This window comes from Betta splendens, chromosome 6, assembly GCF_900634795.4.
Source record: "Betta splendens chromosome 6, fBetSpl5.4, whole genome shotgun sequence".
Lineage (NCBI taxonomy): Eukaryota > Metazoa > Chordata > Actinopteri > Anabantiformes > Osphronemidae > Betta > Betta splendens.
Window position 1 is genome coordinate 1,853,144 of NC_040886.2, and position 17,483 is coordinate 1,870,626.

Here is a 17,483-nt window from a genome sequence, read left to right on the forward strand (position 1 = left end):
CAAGCCAGTTGACCAAAGGCAGCTGCTGTGAGACCGATTCTTATTGTGATGTCCCTAGAGGCAGATGTTTCATTGGCCTTGATGATTCCTCTCATGGAATGCAGACGCAGAGGGCGCGGTGGAAACGATCCCGAGGAGAGGTTGTGAATACTGGCCAAGGACATCCGGGAGCTCATCCGGGAGTTCCATCATTCCCATCCAGAGGCTCCTGGGTCGTCTGGAATCTGAAATGGACTCTTGTGTGTTTGTTTTGTTGTCTTGTTTTGGCCCTCCTGGACATGTGACAGTCAAAGAGTGGATTTCCTGCCTGCAGTCCTGACATCGAACTATTGGCCCAGGGCCTCCGTCCATATTATTTACCCAGAGAGTTTCTCCATGTTATCCTCATTCTGTTTACATACCCCTCCGCGAATGCTGCCACAGCATGTGACACCAGACATCCTGACGCTTTTTTAATGATCTCCGGTGACTTTAATCACACCAGTCTTGCCAAGTCACCTACATTCAGCCAGTTTTTGAGCTGTCCCACCAGAGGGGAGAAGACACTGAATCTGATGTACGCTAATGTTAAGGATGCCTACTCTGCCACTGCCCTCCCCCCTCTGGGAAAGTGGGATCACAATTTAATTAATCTGCTGCCACAATACACACCCCAGGTTCAAAGGCAGCCTACCACTATTAAAACTGTTATAAGGTGGACAGATGAGGACCGTGTTGCCCTGCAGAGCTGCTTTGAAGACAGAGGAGCTGGACAAAGGAGCACCCTAAGCCAGAAGCTGATCAGTATTAGGTGCTCCACAGAACGCTACCAGAGCACCTTCCTACGGGTGGCCATCAGTACATGTACAACTCCTCCTCTGTCTGTAAGGGTTGATCTTCATCTAGGCAATAACATGTATAATAGTAATTTGTAATAAGTAATTTGATGTGAGTGTGTGTAGATGTGTTAGCCTTCCTATTTTTTTTAATCTCTCTACTGTACCTTCTTGCGTGTACATCCAACTGTGACAGCAATCAATGTGTGCAAAATAATTTCCCTCTTGCAATAATAAAGTTTTTTGAATCTTGAATCATGACTAACCCCTCCCACCCCTTGCACCACACTCTAGAGGCTCTGACCAGCTCCTTCAGCACTAGGCTGCTACCGCAGGTCATTCCTCCCCACAGCCATCAGACTGTACACTAGCAGTGACACAATATGTACCTTCACAGTGTGCCCATTCAGGAGCCTCTAGAAAGGAATGAGTGGACTAAAAATCACCTTTTTCCTCAGAGCTGTCTCTCCACTGAACTCTGCTTCTTGTTAATTTGCACTGCTCTCCTCAACAGAAACCCCCTACATCACGATATTTGCACTACTGGTCAGGTCAAAGAGATGCTGGTTTGCTCCATGGTTATTACTGGTCTGTTCCACAGTTATTTGCACTGAAATACTCATATCCGCATCATTCAATCTCTAATCTAATCGATTTACAGTTATGCTTTGCTTTTTTGGAACACACTGTACAGTACAGCATTTAAGTAATGGGAAAATATATTAGCTTTTTGACTATTATATTCAGTAGTATAAAATTTAAAAGAGATTTTGCTTCATTCGTAAATAGCAAATTGTTCAATCTAAGCCAGATCACCAAATTATATATATTCTTCCAGCGTGAACATAAAACTTGATCTTTTGCTAAGATACTTGTCACGGACCAGCATAAGGTAGTGAAGTGAAGGACCCAAACGAACAGCTCACAGTTCTCAGTTGTGGTGGTTTAATAAAACTCTCAGACAGGCAGTGGTCGTTACACGGAGAAGCAGGATGAAGGCAACGGTACACACAGGGATCAGGCAATGGTAGTCAGTCTCCAGGCAAGGTTCAATCACGAGTCAGTTCCAAACAGCACAGACAGGGAGCAGGCAAGACACGGTCAAAAACAAGATCCAGGATCCATACACAAAAGGATTTACTTGGCTGAATGCTGGAGAGTAGACACAAAAACATGAACTAACAATCTGGCAGAAATTGTTGTGACTACTGGAGTTTAAATACCTCATTGATTACTGAATGACTACAGCTGATGAATCATGTGTCTGTAGAGTAAAAAAACCAGAGCAGACCAGGAACTAAACAGGAAGTTGACAAAATAAAACAGGAAACCAGACAACGATGCTGAGACTGTGACAATACTACTACTACTACTTGAATAAGATTGATATCTGGGCTCTGAGATGGTCACTTTAAGACCTTAACTTTTACTTTTCTGCGTGAAGCTGTTTTATCTGGAAACATTTCTGTATCAAGGAAGGATTTAATAATAGGGAATCACATTGAGAGACATACAGACACAACCACAACTACACTCACACTCCTTTTTTTTCTTACTCCTTTTTGACTGTTCTCTAGCACACACAAACAAAGCCATTTACTTACATACCCGTTGAACACTGTATAATATGGAGGGGCATTTGAGCATATATAGATTGCACACACAGTGGCACACATATAGAGTAAGACAGTTCCTGTACAAGGACCGAGCATATTAGAAGTCACCAAGTTGGTCTAAGGTGGACTCAAATGCAGAAGTAAAATACTGTGTGAAAGTTCAGACACAGCGTTTTACTTACACATACAAAACATTTACAGACAGGGTGATAAATGCAAGTACTCAAACTGAAAATCACTGCTACGCAGAAAAATGGAGAAGTTTAGAAAATGTTTAAGAACTAAAAATTACTGTTGTCCCACCTGGCCTTAATCACTATACTCTGCCATCCTGATTCCAAATGATGTTTTATAATAACAGTACAAACACTTTTTAGATACTGAAAAGTATTGTTTTATCTGCAGTCTGATGCCTTCTGCCTTTACAATGGAAACAGAGGCCAGTCACATGTTGGAGGCAGCCCTGGAGCAGATGGATGACATTATTGCAGGTAAGATCATTCAGTCATTCCCACACCACAATGCCATCTTAATCGAGCATATGTTTTCAGCACTATAGTAAAAATGAGGCTGAGCAAACATGGCTGAGCGGACTAGCAAAGCAAGAGGCACCAGTGCGCGTCTTAAGTGCAGAACAACGTGTGGTAGTTATGTCCAACTCGAGACCTCCTACTCGACACAGCATCGATCTTTTAAAGAGGAAGTATCGTCAAGCAGAATCTCGAACGGGCACTTTCAAACATATTTACCATATCAAGGCTACTGACATATTATTATTATCCACAGAATAACACAATTACACACCTTTGATTAAATAACCTTTATTTGAGAATAAAACATTGACCGTGACCCTGAACAACCATGTATCAGCGATGGTTTGATTGTCAGTTTGCCTGTGTCGTATTGTGATGAGCAATGAAAGATTTCAACCCAACTGTGTCATAGTTGCTCAGTGATTCATGAGGCTTCCATTTCGCCATCTGTAACGCGTGGCTGATGAGAGAGAGAACTTGGCTAGAAAAATATGAGCTAGGCTCAACACAAGCAAGAACAAGGCTAAGCAATAGTATGATTATGACAAAAGGTCGCAAATACCCAACTGCAGTCCAGCGTGAGACCATCAAGGATGAAGGTAATGACCCAGCACTGACTGAAGGGCTGGGAGTGTATTTGAAGGGAGGCAGAAGAGAAGGTCCAGTTGTGTGAAATTGTCCTGATTACAGATAACTTTCACAGAGAGAAAGAGAGGAAGCAGGTGTGGTCCAGAGCAGGAGAAACAGAAGGGCATGCTGACAGTGAAGTATATAATATAAACGCAGTTTGATACTCTTGACAGTAATCAGGGGAGGCTTTCATATGGTGGTCTCACATTGTAAGATGAGAGAGGTACGCCGATGCAATTGCAGCACAATTACAGTAGTCACACTGATTGCAGCTGTATTGTCACAGTCCCCACTCAAAATGATGGCTCGAGTTTGTGAATGTCTTCGGACCTAAGGAGACCCAGAAAAGGAGCAAACATCATTCTTCAATTCAATTTAAAACATACAAAATAAACTCAGCCCTGTGTAGCTGTCGAAGATGAAGCTGGAGCTGAAGTAGTAGGCAGCTATGGTGCTAAGGCTAAACATATTATAAACGCAATGCACAGCTGACATGGTAAAACATAAATTGTGGTAACAAGACTTTTTTGGGTTAGGGTTAGAAGTTTCCAGTTCAAATCCACCAGTGTGAAGTTGAATTGAGTAGTCAAAGCAGGACAGGTAACGGGAGGCAGATCAGGAAGTGGGAGGAGCTGGAATCAGGAGGCATGGACTGAATGAGTGTAAGAAAGAGAGACAACGGGTAGAGCCACGTCCCAGATTATGACATATTTCATGTTACAGGCTTTGAGTTTTTGACTGTCGCTGTTTATCAACTTTGTCCTATTTATTAAATGTAGAACAGCTTTAAACAACAGTACTAATAAGCTTTCTGTTATGTGTAATTAGCCTCTTTTGTCTTCTCTTCTTTTTCTTTACATCCTGCCAGGATCAAAAACATCAGCAATGGAGTTTTCTTACAGCGTTCACAACCTGGATTCTCCTTTTAGCATTGGTCCACTGCAGGTCACTCAGTTAGCGGAGGACCTCAAACTTGCCTTGGAGCTTCAGCCCAACCAGGAGGAGAGAGACAGCCTCAGAGCACAATTACCAACAGAAACAGCAAAGGCGCTCGTTGACTGGCTACAGAGTGGAAATGTATGTATCATGTGCACAAAAATTTTAAACCTTTTATCATGATGTTTGATGATGTTATCCCATTTTGAGATTATTTTTTTCAGATTAATATATTATAATTCAAATGAAAAAATGCTACTACTAAATCTTTTGTGAAGTTGTTATAGGCCAGTCTGTGCTGTATATTGTAATGTATATTTGATACATATGAGGTTCAAAGTTTTCAGGCTGCAACAGTAAATGCAGTGTTCAATTTTTTGATATAAGCTCTTTTGTTTTTTTTTTACAAATGAATGTGTTTAACATTGCTGTCCTAAACTAGTGTAACTGATGGATTGGCATTGCCAGCTAAAGCACCATACCCTACCCAAGGAAAATTTACAGCGAGCAAAGCTTTACTGGAGCCATATTTTCAGTAGAAAACAATATAGTAGAAAAGTGCCAGTGAAAACCAGTCAGAGTCACTGGCTCAGGAGGTAGAGCATTCACCCAGCAGTCGTGGGGTTGGTGGACTGATTCCTGGCTCCCCTTGGTCATGTGCCCTCATTGTTTTGCATAACTACCTTTTTTACTAGCTCCTCTATGGTCACCATCATAATTCTCTCTCAGTCTCACTTTGTGATGGTATCACGGGTCAGGCAAGAAGTGGGGTATACCCCGGACAGGTTGTCGCCCCACCAGAGGCGCTCTTTGACCTTCATGGTGTTGTTGTTTTGGAATGACATAATTTCCTGTCTATTTTGTGGTGTTGAATATGATTTCATACACCTGTGTTTCAGGGTATTTAAGTCTTCCCTTTTGTTCATTCAGTGTTGGTGTGTCGCATGTCATAGGCCCAACATAGTTACAGAGAGTGTTTTTGAGTGTGAGAAGGAGTTTTTGTTTCCTGGATGTTGTGTTTTCTCATCTCTAGTCATTTTGTCCTGTCATCCATGTCAGACACGTCAGCACGGTGCGTGTTGAAGAGTTTAGCTTAGCCTGTAGGGTACAGTGCTGTTTAGTTATTATTCACGGTGGTCCGAGTCCCTGCCTTGTGTTTTATGTTTAGGATTAGTGTTGCCCGTGGTTTACAGAGTGTTTAGGTTGAGGGTAGAGTAGTAATCATTTTCCTGCATAGCAGTGACTTTTAGTTCCGACCCTTTGTTCTGAGGTTATCCTTTGCCTGAGCAGTGATTTTCCGTTAGCTATTACTTAGCTATGTTTATTACTCATCCTGCTGTGTGCAGAATAATAAAAAATGCAAAATAAATTATTAACTCTATATCTCAAGTCATTGCATTCGGGTTCTTCCCCTTTCTTTTCCCCTGTGATCTTGTCTGTGGGTGCGACTGTTTTAAGGTTTAGTAGAAAACCATGTTTATTAGCGCTTGTACCACAATTTACATTTGCTCTCCCCTCAAAATAACCCCTCACGCAGCTATTAAAGTCTACACAGCTGGTCACAAAAGTGAGTACACCCTAAGTGAAAATATGTTGAGGGGTTTTTTTTACAACTTCTTTGTACTGAACATATGATTCTGATTAGGCTTTTACAGGAATGTGTTGGCCAGAGTGGATGTTTCATATGTTCTTAAGAAGTGTGAGCTACATTCTGATGTTACATGATCATCTTAATCATTTGAGGTCCCCAACACTTTATATTGATGTCTAATTTAATGGTGTTTGCAAGCGTTACAGTGTTTTGCAAAGCAGAAAAGGGGCAAGTAGGGGGTGTTGGAAGGTGTTCCATATATGCTATGACACTGTGTAAACTCGACTATAGTAAACTTCCTGTACTGAGCTTACTCCCTCACACTCTGTCCTCTGGGATTTGATGAAGTGAATATTCATCTTGGACCCAGATCATCTGCTTTTTTAGCAGCTTTGCGTTGTTTCAACAGCAGATGTCTCACATGTTGCTGGTCCAACGAGCTCCTCCTTGTTTGTTTCTAATGTACCTCCCAAACTTTTAACAAGATTTTACCACAAAAAATATCAAAATCAAAATCTCCAAATTCGCAATTGTTGTTTTTAATTTGGGTTAGTAATGTCCTGAGTGATGATTTGATGAGCTGACATTTATAGCATGACCGAAAGTTATGTTAATGCTGATGGAAGACTGTGGCTTCTAGATAATAAAGTATTGTTTTTCTAAATGCACTATTTCTAGAAAGTAGTAAAGTAGATATTGAATTTGAACAGCAGATGAATAAAAGCTTGGCTCATTGTCCAAGTAGCTTATAGGTGAGGTTAAATTCTTGTTTTCCTGACCATGCTCTCCCCTTCTTGCTCCTCCCTGCTGACCCACAGCAACAGGCTCAACACACACATGCTCTGCCATTAGCCTGAACCTTGTGGGACAGCACTTTAACTGGTTCTCCATGGTAAAATGCACAGATACACAAATCTAAACAGGAAGTGTTATATGAAGGCGTGTTAGGCAGGATGTTGTGATGTAACTACTCCTCATTACAGATGACCCAGTGATTGTAGCATTTGTCCGCATCCACACTGTCTACATTTCTGACAATAGTGTATATTTTCCCACAAGTCAAAGTCTAGATTTTGAGTTCTATCAATTGAAAAATTGTTGCTAGTATGTAACTACTTATCGCAACTGACATAAAGATTATAGCATTTGCTCACATCATCCTGTTTTTGACTATATATTGCTATATGTTGCTTCTCTAACCCAAACTCAAGTTTTGTCTGAATTCTCAGACAGAGGTCATTAGACATAGAGAAGGAATAGTTCAGACAATGTTTTCACAGCCTACTTCAGGAAGAATGATATCTGTCAGGTTAGTATTTGTTCTTGGTTTACATGCTGCTGTTTGTGGCTCAGACATGAGATGCTGCTACAGTACCGTAGAGTCTGCTGTCATGCCTCCCCCTCCTTTCTAGGCTTGGCCATTTGGCTGTCAGATGGAACACTAAAGGGACAGAGAAGAAAAGAGGCAGGACCACTCTGAAATACAAAAAGGAAGAAGCAAATGGGGACATAAGAAAGCAAGAAAAAATAGACAAACAGGGTCAGGAGGAGAAAAGAAAGAAAGCTGGGGAAAAGAGAGGGGGGGAGTTGATAAAAAAGCAAAGTGAAGAGAACGCAGGGGCACCGTACAGAAAGGCAGAGAGGAAGAGAAGAGTAATACTACAGAGACGTAGCAAAGGAGGAAGGGGACAGGAGATAGGGGCATCGCACCACTCAAGACAGAGATTGTAAAACGGCATTGCCCTGCAAACTCTAGCGAGTACTTACAGGCAGACACGCTTGCAGGCTCTGATAAAGTCGGTCAACGGCAGAGAGGAAATAGGCAGGGCAGCAATGGGCTGGGAGCATGGAGACTATTGACGTCTACAAGCACTTCTCCTGGCTCAAAAAGGTGAGTTTTTGTTTGGTTTTTATCCTTGTCCTTATCCTTCACTGCTGTATAGTTTTCAATGTAATGAAAACTTGTTATAATCAAAAGGAGTTCTTATTTGAATGCATGTTATTGTCTTATTTCATGGAGACACAATGTTTTCTGATGTCATTTTTAGCTTAAGAACCTTTCTGTATCTGAACGTCTCGTGTTGAAATGTGTAAAGGCGTGCATCACAAGTACTGTGGACGGATTAGAAGCATTATGTGTCAGCTGACTGCTGTTGACAAAACAGTATCTGACAGCACAGTATTCAGTCAGTGAGAGACAGATGCCCTCAACACTCGACGTATCGGCAACAACAGTTTGGAGTTTTGCTGTTGCCTTTTTCTATGTTGTCTCTGTGACATTTTGGGGAGGTGCTTTTGTTACACACGTTTTATCTCAGTTTGACCACACCCGTCTGATGTCACATCTTCGTGATTACTCCGGAAAGCAGAGGGAAACAATCACTTTCACCTGGTTTCTGTACATAGTACATACAGACTTCTCAAATGTGTGTACTTGCTGGTTTGTTGACTGGTTTGAACTCCTGTTTGTTTTTTCTCTGATAAATTGCTTCAAACACCAGTAAGCTTTTTAATAATCCCTTGGTACTCATTCTTTCACTTGCTTGAAATTTGCTTGGTTGATTTTTTGACCAGCTATTGTATTTTTGTTTCGAATAACTAGTTTGTAGATTCAACTGTTTTGTCTTTGTTCCTGCCTTAGGCAGCGATCTTCTTGATTTATACTGATTGATAATTCTTAGTTTGGTTTCCTGTATTTATTTTTCCTGCACCTGCAGCGGTTTTAAAACATTTATTGTTTCATATTTCCAAAGTGTTTGGGTCCATACCTTGCTTGAAATTGTTTGTTTAGTAACCTCTATGGAATATTGTTAGTTTGATTATCTGCATTGTAACAGAAAATGTGTAAGTTAGATTAACCCAGTTTGTAACTTTTAAATGCCTCACAGTCATGTAAGATTATTTACTCAAGCAAGTCTGTCATTTGATTAAGTTTCTCCACATTGGGATTCAGATACAGAGCTTTACCATTATATAATTTATGGTGGTTTCAGTTTAGCTTTTTTTGTACAGTGACAAATGTGCACAAGTGTTCAGATCATGAATAGTCTTCAGACAGATCATCATTTAAAATCATTTGTGCCATAAAGTGGTGTTTGTCGAAAAATGAGAATAGGCCTGAGGCCTATATTGACCTTATTACAGAAAAGGTTGTGTGTTATTTTATTTATATCAATGATTGGGATGATGTGAGAGAACTGCCATCCCTTTCTGTAGGTTGGCCAAAATGTTCATCCACACTGCATACCCTGCATTTGTTGCTTTGCTGTCAGTATCTGTTCCTCTTATCTGAATTATATTTTTTTCTATAACATTCTGCTGTTATTCTAATGACACAGCCGAACTTTCAGGCAGAAATAGTTACATACACCAGAATACAGTGAAACGAGTTAAATTTGTGTGTGGGCTCTTTTAAATACATATATGGGAGTTAAAATGCATCTTTGTTTGTGGCAGAGCAGTTCAGCTGAGCAGTCACATATCACATGTCATAGTTTCTTGTTCCTCCTGAATCTGTCATGTGATTGTCGAAAACTAAAATGGGCATTTGTGTGCCTGTTTGTTTTCATAGGCTCACGTTGCTACTTTCTGCGATTTCTAATGGTATCACATGCTGCTGGGTTGAGAGATGTGGTCAAAGTGAGTATGGTTGTTTTCCAGTAGCTTACAACCGAGCAAGTATAATAATCAATTCAATAATTGCATTTTACAGGGTAACATTTGATTATTATTAACTGGTGCACTGCACAAAACTATCAAGTCCATACCAAAACAAACCTCTCAAAATTACTGAGCTCTAAATAAGATGAAGATTTTGTTTGGGTCTTTGGTGCTTGTACAGACAAGGTGATTATGTTAAATTGTGTGTCAAACAAAATTTAAGATAATTTTGTTTGCCACACAATTTAACACAATCACCTTGTCTGTTCGGTAACATGATGGCGAGATAACTTTTTTTAAGACAAATAAACACATTTCTACTACAAAACTACAGACACTGTTGATAAAAAACACTAGACACTACAGCAAGACATCCAGTTTCTTAGTTAAGAGGAAGGCTATTTATTGTAGTGAGAGATAGGACAAAACCATTTTAGTGGCATTTAATGTACAAAGTCAGTGTAGTAGCCTAGATGTGAATGAACTCTAAATACAGTACCTACTGTGCACATTAATATGTATGTTAGTCTTTCAGAGTTGTCTAGAATACAGTATTTACAGTTAGCATTAATTAGTACAAAGTTTCAACAATTTGTACATTTAGGTCAATAATGTCTGCTGGTCTGCCTAAAACTGGATTTTAATCTATTTTAGAGTCTTTTATATACCCACAAGGCACTTTGTCTTCTATTTTTCTTCTTTATAAAGAGTTTCCTACACTGAAAATTTAATTTACCGTAACGCATTTGCATGACCAGCAACTATAAATTATTAAATTAGAAAAGTTATATTGTTATGTGCATTAGAGTTCACACAGTTATTTGACATAGTTTACAGCGGCAGATGACTTTTGTATGTAGTCATGTCTGTTTAGGACCAAAGAAAATGGTGACAATAGCAGCTAAGCTATTTCACTTAAACCGACCTTAGTATTAGCTTGAACATTTATAGGTGATATTAACTAACGCTGTATGAAAAGAGCTTAGGTGTAGCACATATGATCACTGACAGGCCTTATTTGCAGACTCATGGATTAGAGTAAAGCCAGTGAGGGAGAAACTTGTGCAAAGCATAGCCTAAAACTTGAGGCCTAAAATTTTACCTGCCACAAAAGTCCTCTTGTTATAACTCTGTTTCCATGCCGCCAGGGGGCACTCTGGCTTCGTTTTGTGTAGTGCCCTCTTGAGTTGTTGTTGGTCATGTGACTTCCCATTTATAATCAGTTGATTAATGTTTGTTTGTATGTGTATTTAAGGTCTTAGTTTGTATTTATTCGTATGCCAGTTCATTGTTTCCCATGTTATACTGTCCATCGTGCTTCCTGCCGTTCTACGTCAAGGTTTGTTTGCTCTTTGTGTGCTGTGGTTTATGTCTGTTACATATATAGTTTAAGTTATATAGTTAAATTCCCTGCGTTAGCAGTAATTTTCAGTTCATTCCTGTGTTTTTGTTGGTACTCCTGCTAGGCAGTGATTTTGTTGACATTTCGTTTCCCTCATCTCTCTTGTTTTTATCCTGTCATTAGGAATTAAATTTGTTATTATTAAACACGTGTTTATGGGTCATTAATTAGGGTCCCCCCTCTCTTTGTTTTTCCCGCTCACGGAGAGCATGGTCCTAGTTCCTATTTGCCCACACGTAACACATCCTACTGTTTTTAATGGTCTCCGCCCTAGAACGGCCAAAGAACGGTCGTTTCCAACTACATCCGGTTTGTTACTGATTTTAATCTTCTCTGTACTCCAGGCAATGCTACAATTAAAGTTTACCTGGTGCCTAAGCAATAACAGCAGGTAGACTGGAAGTAACACCCAAACATGAAACTACTGAATGATAGCTAGTACAATTTTTCTTAATTTAATTTTACCTAACTGGCCTAATTAGTCCAAGTTAGAATGTTGTTACCCATCTTAAATGATTACATGTATAACCATCTATGTTATCTGTGATTTCAGAGACAGAATTTTTGAAATTGGGATGATTGCATTTTGCTTGTGTTTTGTTCAGGTAAACCTGTGTTCAGCAGCCAACAATGAAACATACCAAGAGCGACTGCTTCGCCTAGAGGGAGACAAGGAGTCGCTGGTGCTACAGGTTGGAACTGTGTGTGTGTGCTTCTGTGCATGCGTGCGTGTGTGTGCGCACTTGTACTTGCATCCAAGTGAGAACCGAAAAACATATTAAAAACATCTCCTACTGTGCGGAGATTTGGCCTCACTTTGTGAAATAAGACACACAATGCATTTTGACATCATTCTTTTGCCTTCAAACCAGCATCAATTCTTCTAGGTGAACTTGCACACACTTTTTGAAGGAACTTGGCTGGTAGGTTTTTCCAAACATCTTGGGAGAATTAATCGCAGATGATCCTGCTGATCATTAGCACCTGTTTGGTATAACTGGTTGATCAAACACCTGACTGTAATTCTGTTGAATAACTGACTTTGTGCAAGTGTACCTATAAAGTAGTAGTACCTTTAGTTTACTAAAGTAGTAAAACCAAATATTGATTTGATTTAGAGGGGTGCAGTTGTTTCCGGAAATTTGCAGTGTCTTGCAGACCTCTCCACACTGATGCAGAATCATTGGCACAAAAGCTGTTTTTCAACTTTTCTGAATAATTCCTTTGCCACCCTGATTTTACTAGTGAGAATGTGGTGGCATGAATGTACAGGGATGTTTTTCCACTCCTGCCTTAGTTTGGCTAAGATGTCTTGGCAGTGAACTATAGTTTATTATTGTAGAATGTGCAAAAGTACTGTGTTGGCACATATACATCTTCTGTAACAGTGGTCCAGAGTGTTGTTGGCCCTAGTGGGACAGTCACCAAATTGTCTATATTTAGTATTTGTTACAGACACAGATTGTTATTCAGATTAGATTATTTTGGTTGCAAAGAGGAGCCATAGGGGGCCAGTGCATAGCAGATTTGGGAAATGGTCAAAGGCGGCAGCCTCGACAACCCAATCTCTGGACAACGAGTCTGACTATTGGGACTTGGAATGTTACATCATTGGGGGGCTCAGCCTGGACTCCAGAACCAAACTCCTTGAGAGTTGCCAACTTATCCTTGGCCACCATGTCTTGGAGTTTTAACAGGTGTAAACAGAGGGTGGTTTCTCTGCGTCTTCGGCTCGGGGATAGGTTTTATTGTTGACTTTGCCTATTGGCCGAACAGCAGCCTGGTGTACAAGTCCTCTTTGGGGTCCCTGGAGGAAGTGTTGGAAAATGCGCCTATTGGGGACCCCATTGTTTTGCTGTGAGATTTCAATGCCCACGTGGGCAATGACAGTGACACTGGAGGGACTTGATTGGGAGGAACAGGCCCCCTGATCTGAACCTGAACCTATGTTATTGGTCTTCTGTGCTGAGCACAGTTTGGCCATAACAAACACCATGCTTGAACAAGTGCCATCAGGACACCCTAGACCGGAGGACAATGATAGACTTTGTGGTTGTGTCACTGTTTTAGACACTCAGGTGAAGAGACGGGCTGAGCTGTCAACTGATCGCCACCCGGTGGTAAGTAGGATCCGCTGGCAGGGAAGGAGACTGGAACGACTTGACACGCCCAAACGTATCGTGATGGTCTTTTGGGAATATCTGTCTCAACCCTCTGTCAGAGAGATCTTTGACCCCCCCCTCCCCCCCTGGGTTTTGACCAGATTCCGAGGGAGGCTGGAGACATTGAGTCTCAGTGGACCATGTTCTCCACCTCTATTGTCAATGCAGCTGTTTGGAGCTGTGGACGTAAGGTCTCCGGTGCCTGTCATGGTGGTAATCCCTGAACCCGGTGGTGGACGGCTGAGGTAAGGTATGCCTCAAGCTGCAGAATGAGTCCTATCCAGCCTGCATGACCTGTGGGACTCCTGAGGCAATTTATGGTTCCAGACTGCCCAAACATGCAGCAACCTGGGCTGTTATGGAGGCAAAAACTTGGGCCTGGGAAGAGTTTGGGGAGGCCATGGAGAAGGACTATCGTGGAGGGGGAGAAGTTGTTCACCCACTCTGTTTTCAGTGGAGGCCGGCGGCTGTGGATGTTGTTGGATGGTGGGGTACTTTGAGGATATCCTCAATCCCTTTGTCGTGCCTTCTGCTGAGGAAACAGAGGCAGGGGACTTAGAGGTGGACTTGCTGTGTACCTTAGCTCTCTGGATGTTGCTGTCTTGGCTGATACGCCTCTGCAACTTCATGGACACAACAACATGTACAATGGGGAACAGCTCAATACCCTCTCCAGGGTGCTTGAGGGTTTTATAGGTGTAGCCAGGGGCCAAAGGGGGTCTGGTTTGGGGACCACCGGATTGTGCCTCTGCTTTTTCGTATGACTTTCTATTTGCCTCGTCAGACCAGAACCTCCAACATGTGCTGGGGCAGTTGACAAACTCAACCAGCAATGCAGCTGGAATAAAAAACCCTAGGTACACTATGCATTTTTAGAGTAACCTGTAATCTCATTACACCAAATTAAACATAATATTTAACACTATACAAATGTTTATTGAATAATTTTTCAAATTTTTTCATGGGAAGAAACCAAACGCAGACACAACACGAAGGAGGAGGCCAGAGTTGACACATTAGTAGCCTTTGATTTTGGAACAAAGCAGAAAGTTGTTAGAATGCCACAGATTCTTCCTTTAGCCAAAACCCTCTTCTCTTCTTCATCTGCTGTTAGTGGCCGGCAAAACAAGAGTCTCTGTGACGATACGTGACCAGCCGATATTACCTACAAGAAATAAAATTAATTATTTTATTAGTAATAGAGTTGCTACTAGCCAAGAGAATGCATAGGCTAATGTTAGCAGGCTAAGCTAATGCTATTCCTGACAGTCCAAAACACGACAAGCAGCAGTTCGTAGGTGCACTCAAACTTGACAGCGCAAGCTATAAAATTAAAAGGTCTAATATATCACTGCTTTGTTTACATTTAGCACAAACTAATGATCTATAGCACACAAGTTCCCCCATCAGCAGTAGAATCTGCAACTTCATCCAAGAGAAATCGACAGCAGTAAAACCAACAAAATGAAGTAGTATTATGAATTAGTTGCTGCCAGCTGCTCAGAGCTAATGCACAAGCTAACTTTAGCAACCTATAGTAGCGCTACACCCAACAGTCCAAAACACAAAAGGCAACTGCAGGCTCGACTATCAGCTGCCGGTTTTTGGCCCATGGTGCCAGCTCTCTGGTGCAAGCTCCTTGGGGGAAGCCTCGTCCTACTCCATACAACATAACTTGTCTGTGCTGCACTCTGGCCCACACAGGTAACCACAAATATCAGACTGAACTAATACAAGGTAGAAGTCGTTGTATCATAAATAATCGAGAGCAGGTACTCCAGGTCATTGAATATTACTGCTGTTGGTGTGTGCAAGCATAAACAGTGGCAGAGACAGCTGTTGGTGTCCAGCAGGCTGGCTCTGACCCCCCCCTCAGCTTGACTGTTGCTGGGGCAGGTACAAAGAAAACTTGTGAGCTCACAGACTACAACTAGTAGTAGCCAGGGCAGTTGAGAATGTGTTTTACATCATCTTTAGCTGCTCTGGGGACTTTATGCAGAGGAATAATGATATTTTTTCTGCACAGAAAATATAGTAATATAGTATAGTAATATAGTATAGTAAAAAACTGAGTGTCCATATTTTCTTAAATGCTACACAAAGTGTTCCTTGCTGCCAGTTTTCTAGATGTGTTCATTCAGCAGTTCGTCAGGTCATCCTAATTTACTGTGTTTCAATTAGGTGAGTGTACTGACTGATCAAGTGGAGGCCCAGGGAGAGAAGATCAGAGATTTAGAAAGTTCTCTGAAAGAACATCGTCAGAAACTGGCCTCCAGTGAGGAGATGCTACAACAGGTAATAATAATACTGTATAAGTGACTGTTTATATACTCAGCATTAGTATTTTTACTGGTGCACAAGCTATGTGCACTAGCTGTAGAGTCCTAATGAGTTGATTTGATTTATTACATTTATCATATTGCAATATGATAAATACAACTCTCTATATTGTTTGAGTAGACAAATACAGTATATAACAATAATACAAAATGCCATTTACAAGCACAAGAAATACAGTGGGTGCACTAATCAAGTCAAATTGCAGATGTTCACAATGCCCATCTGGGGTGTTAAAAGCAGTTCTCCAATCATCCCCGTTTGGTGCGTACCAGATGATTAGTGATTCTCTAGTCTGAAACAAAGAGATTAGTGGTACACAAGGGGATATTCTTTACTGCCCCAAAGTACCAGCCCACAGTACCAGCCTGTGATGCCATGCAGTAGGCACTCCACCCAATTATCTTACTCAGAGTCCAACTAATGTGCAGGTCATGTGTTACTAGCCAGGATCAACCCCAAACCACAGGGGTTACACAACAGGTATAAACATTAAATGACTTTTCCCTGGACTTCCCTTAGGGGGTAAATTTCACAGGCCAATTTCAGAATATGAGGGAGATGAATTATATATTTGTTGAATGCTCTCATCTTGACAGGGGATTGTAGCTGTGGTTCTCATCCCAAGACAGTAACAATTTTATTTGCTGTACAGTACAGACCTACATTACCAAACAAAACTGATGATCGTAACACATATATTCCCATGTCAGCAGTAGAATCCGCAACTTCTTCCAAAAGAAACCGAAAAACAGTAGTACCCCTGTCAAAGAATCACATGCCTCACTCTTCTGTACTTTTGTCATCATCTTTTGTTCACGCTATTGTTAGCATGTTAAAATGCGAAAATAAAGATTAAAGATTATATTGTCTCATGTTAACATTTTATCTGGTTTCTACTTTATTTCTGAAATAACATAACAGCGGAGCATGCAGGGATGACAAGTCTGTATCAGTATTAGAAAAAAAGCAGCATTCAATTGCCATTGTTATGTGTTTGCAGTTGCAGTAATATTTTTTCTTCTTTATTAAGTTTCAAATTTGAAATGCCCCACTATGCAATATAATGGCAAGTATACAGATTAACAGTATAAAACATTGTTTTTATCTGGATACCATTGCTGATTCACTGACATGACGCCCTGTATTATATATTATTTGGAATCTCCTACCAATAATGTGTCCACACCACTGTATTTCTACAAAACACTATTAAAGCTATGGGAAAGATTTATGTAAACCGTTGTGTAGAAATGTCTTTGAGCTGTTTTAGTTCCTTGTCTTAACGTCACCATTGACACAAGCCTACCAACCCTCCCAGGCAGAACACAAGACTCTCTATGTATGAGAGAATATGCCATCTGTTTACAGCCCTCAACAGGCTCTTTGTTCTCAGTATTGTCAACATTAAGGATAAAAAGACTACAGCTCCAAATTAAACACCCCACCAGGGTTTTCACATCCAACATGTTCAAGCACATTATGAAGGAATATATAAATTTATAAACTAAAAATTTGCATTAATTGGTTGTGTAAATATTTGTGTTCATCATTATGTTGCACAATTCTTTACTCTCTGCTGATGCAATAGCTGACATAATACAAAACATTTGAGGCCTTTAGTTGTTGTTTAGTTGAATGTAAAACATTCAGTAAGTTTATGCTAGTTAACTGCATGAATCAATCAATCAATGCTTTATTTATATAGCGCCGGATAAAAACATACAGTTGACCAAGGCGCTGAACAGAAATAAAATCATGCACTGTAAAAGACATAAGACATAAAACACGACACAGTAAT

General features: G+C 40.7%; 1 protein-coding gene across 19 annotated transcripts in view; it reads left to right on the forward strand.

Moving 5' to 3' along the window:
- ppfibp2b (PPFIA binding protein 2b) overlaps positions 1–17,483 on the forward strand; it is a 49,661-nt gene that overhangs the window by 11,470 nt on the left and 20,708 nt on the right. For 11 of the 19 annotated variants that reach the window (XM_055509447.1, XM_055509434.1, XM_055509435.1 and 8 more), the window contains exons 2-5: positions 2,837–2,922; positions 4,463–4,671; positions 11,789–11,875; positions 15,527–15,640. In XM_055509447.1, coding sequence (XP_055365422.1) covers positions 2,841–2,922; positions 4,463–4,671; positions 11,789–11,875; positions 15,527–15,640 — 492 coding nt within the window. In that variant the 5' untranslated portion in view covers positions 2,837–2,840. Of the gene's footprint in view, positions 1–2,836; positions 2,923–4,462; positions 4,672–7,710; positions 8,013–8,102; positions 8,622–9,692; positions 9,761–11,788; positions 11,876–15,526; positions 15,641–17,483 lie in introns of those variants that run through there. The other 8 variants (XM_055509448.1, XM_055509450.1, XM_055509442.1 and 5 more) reach the window with 7 other exon arrangements.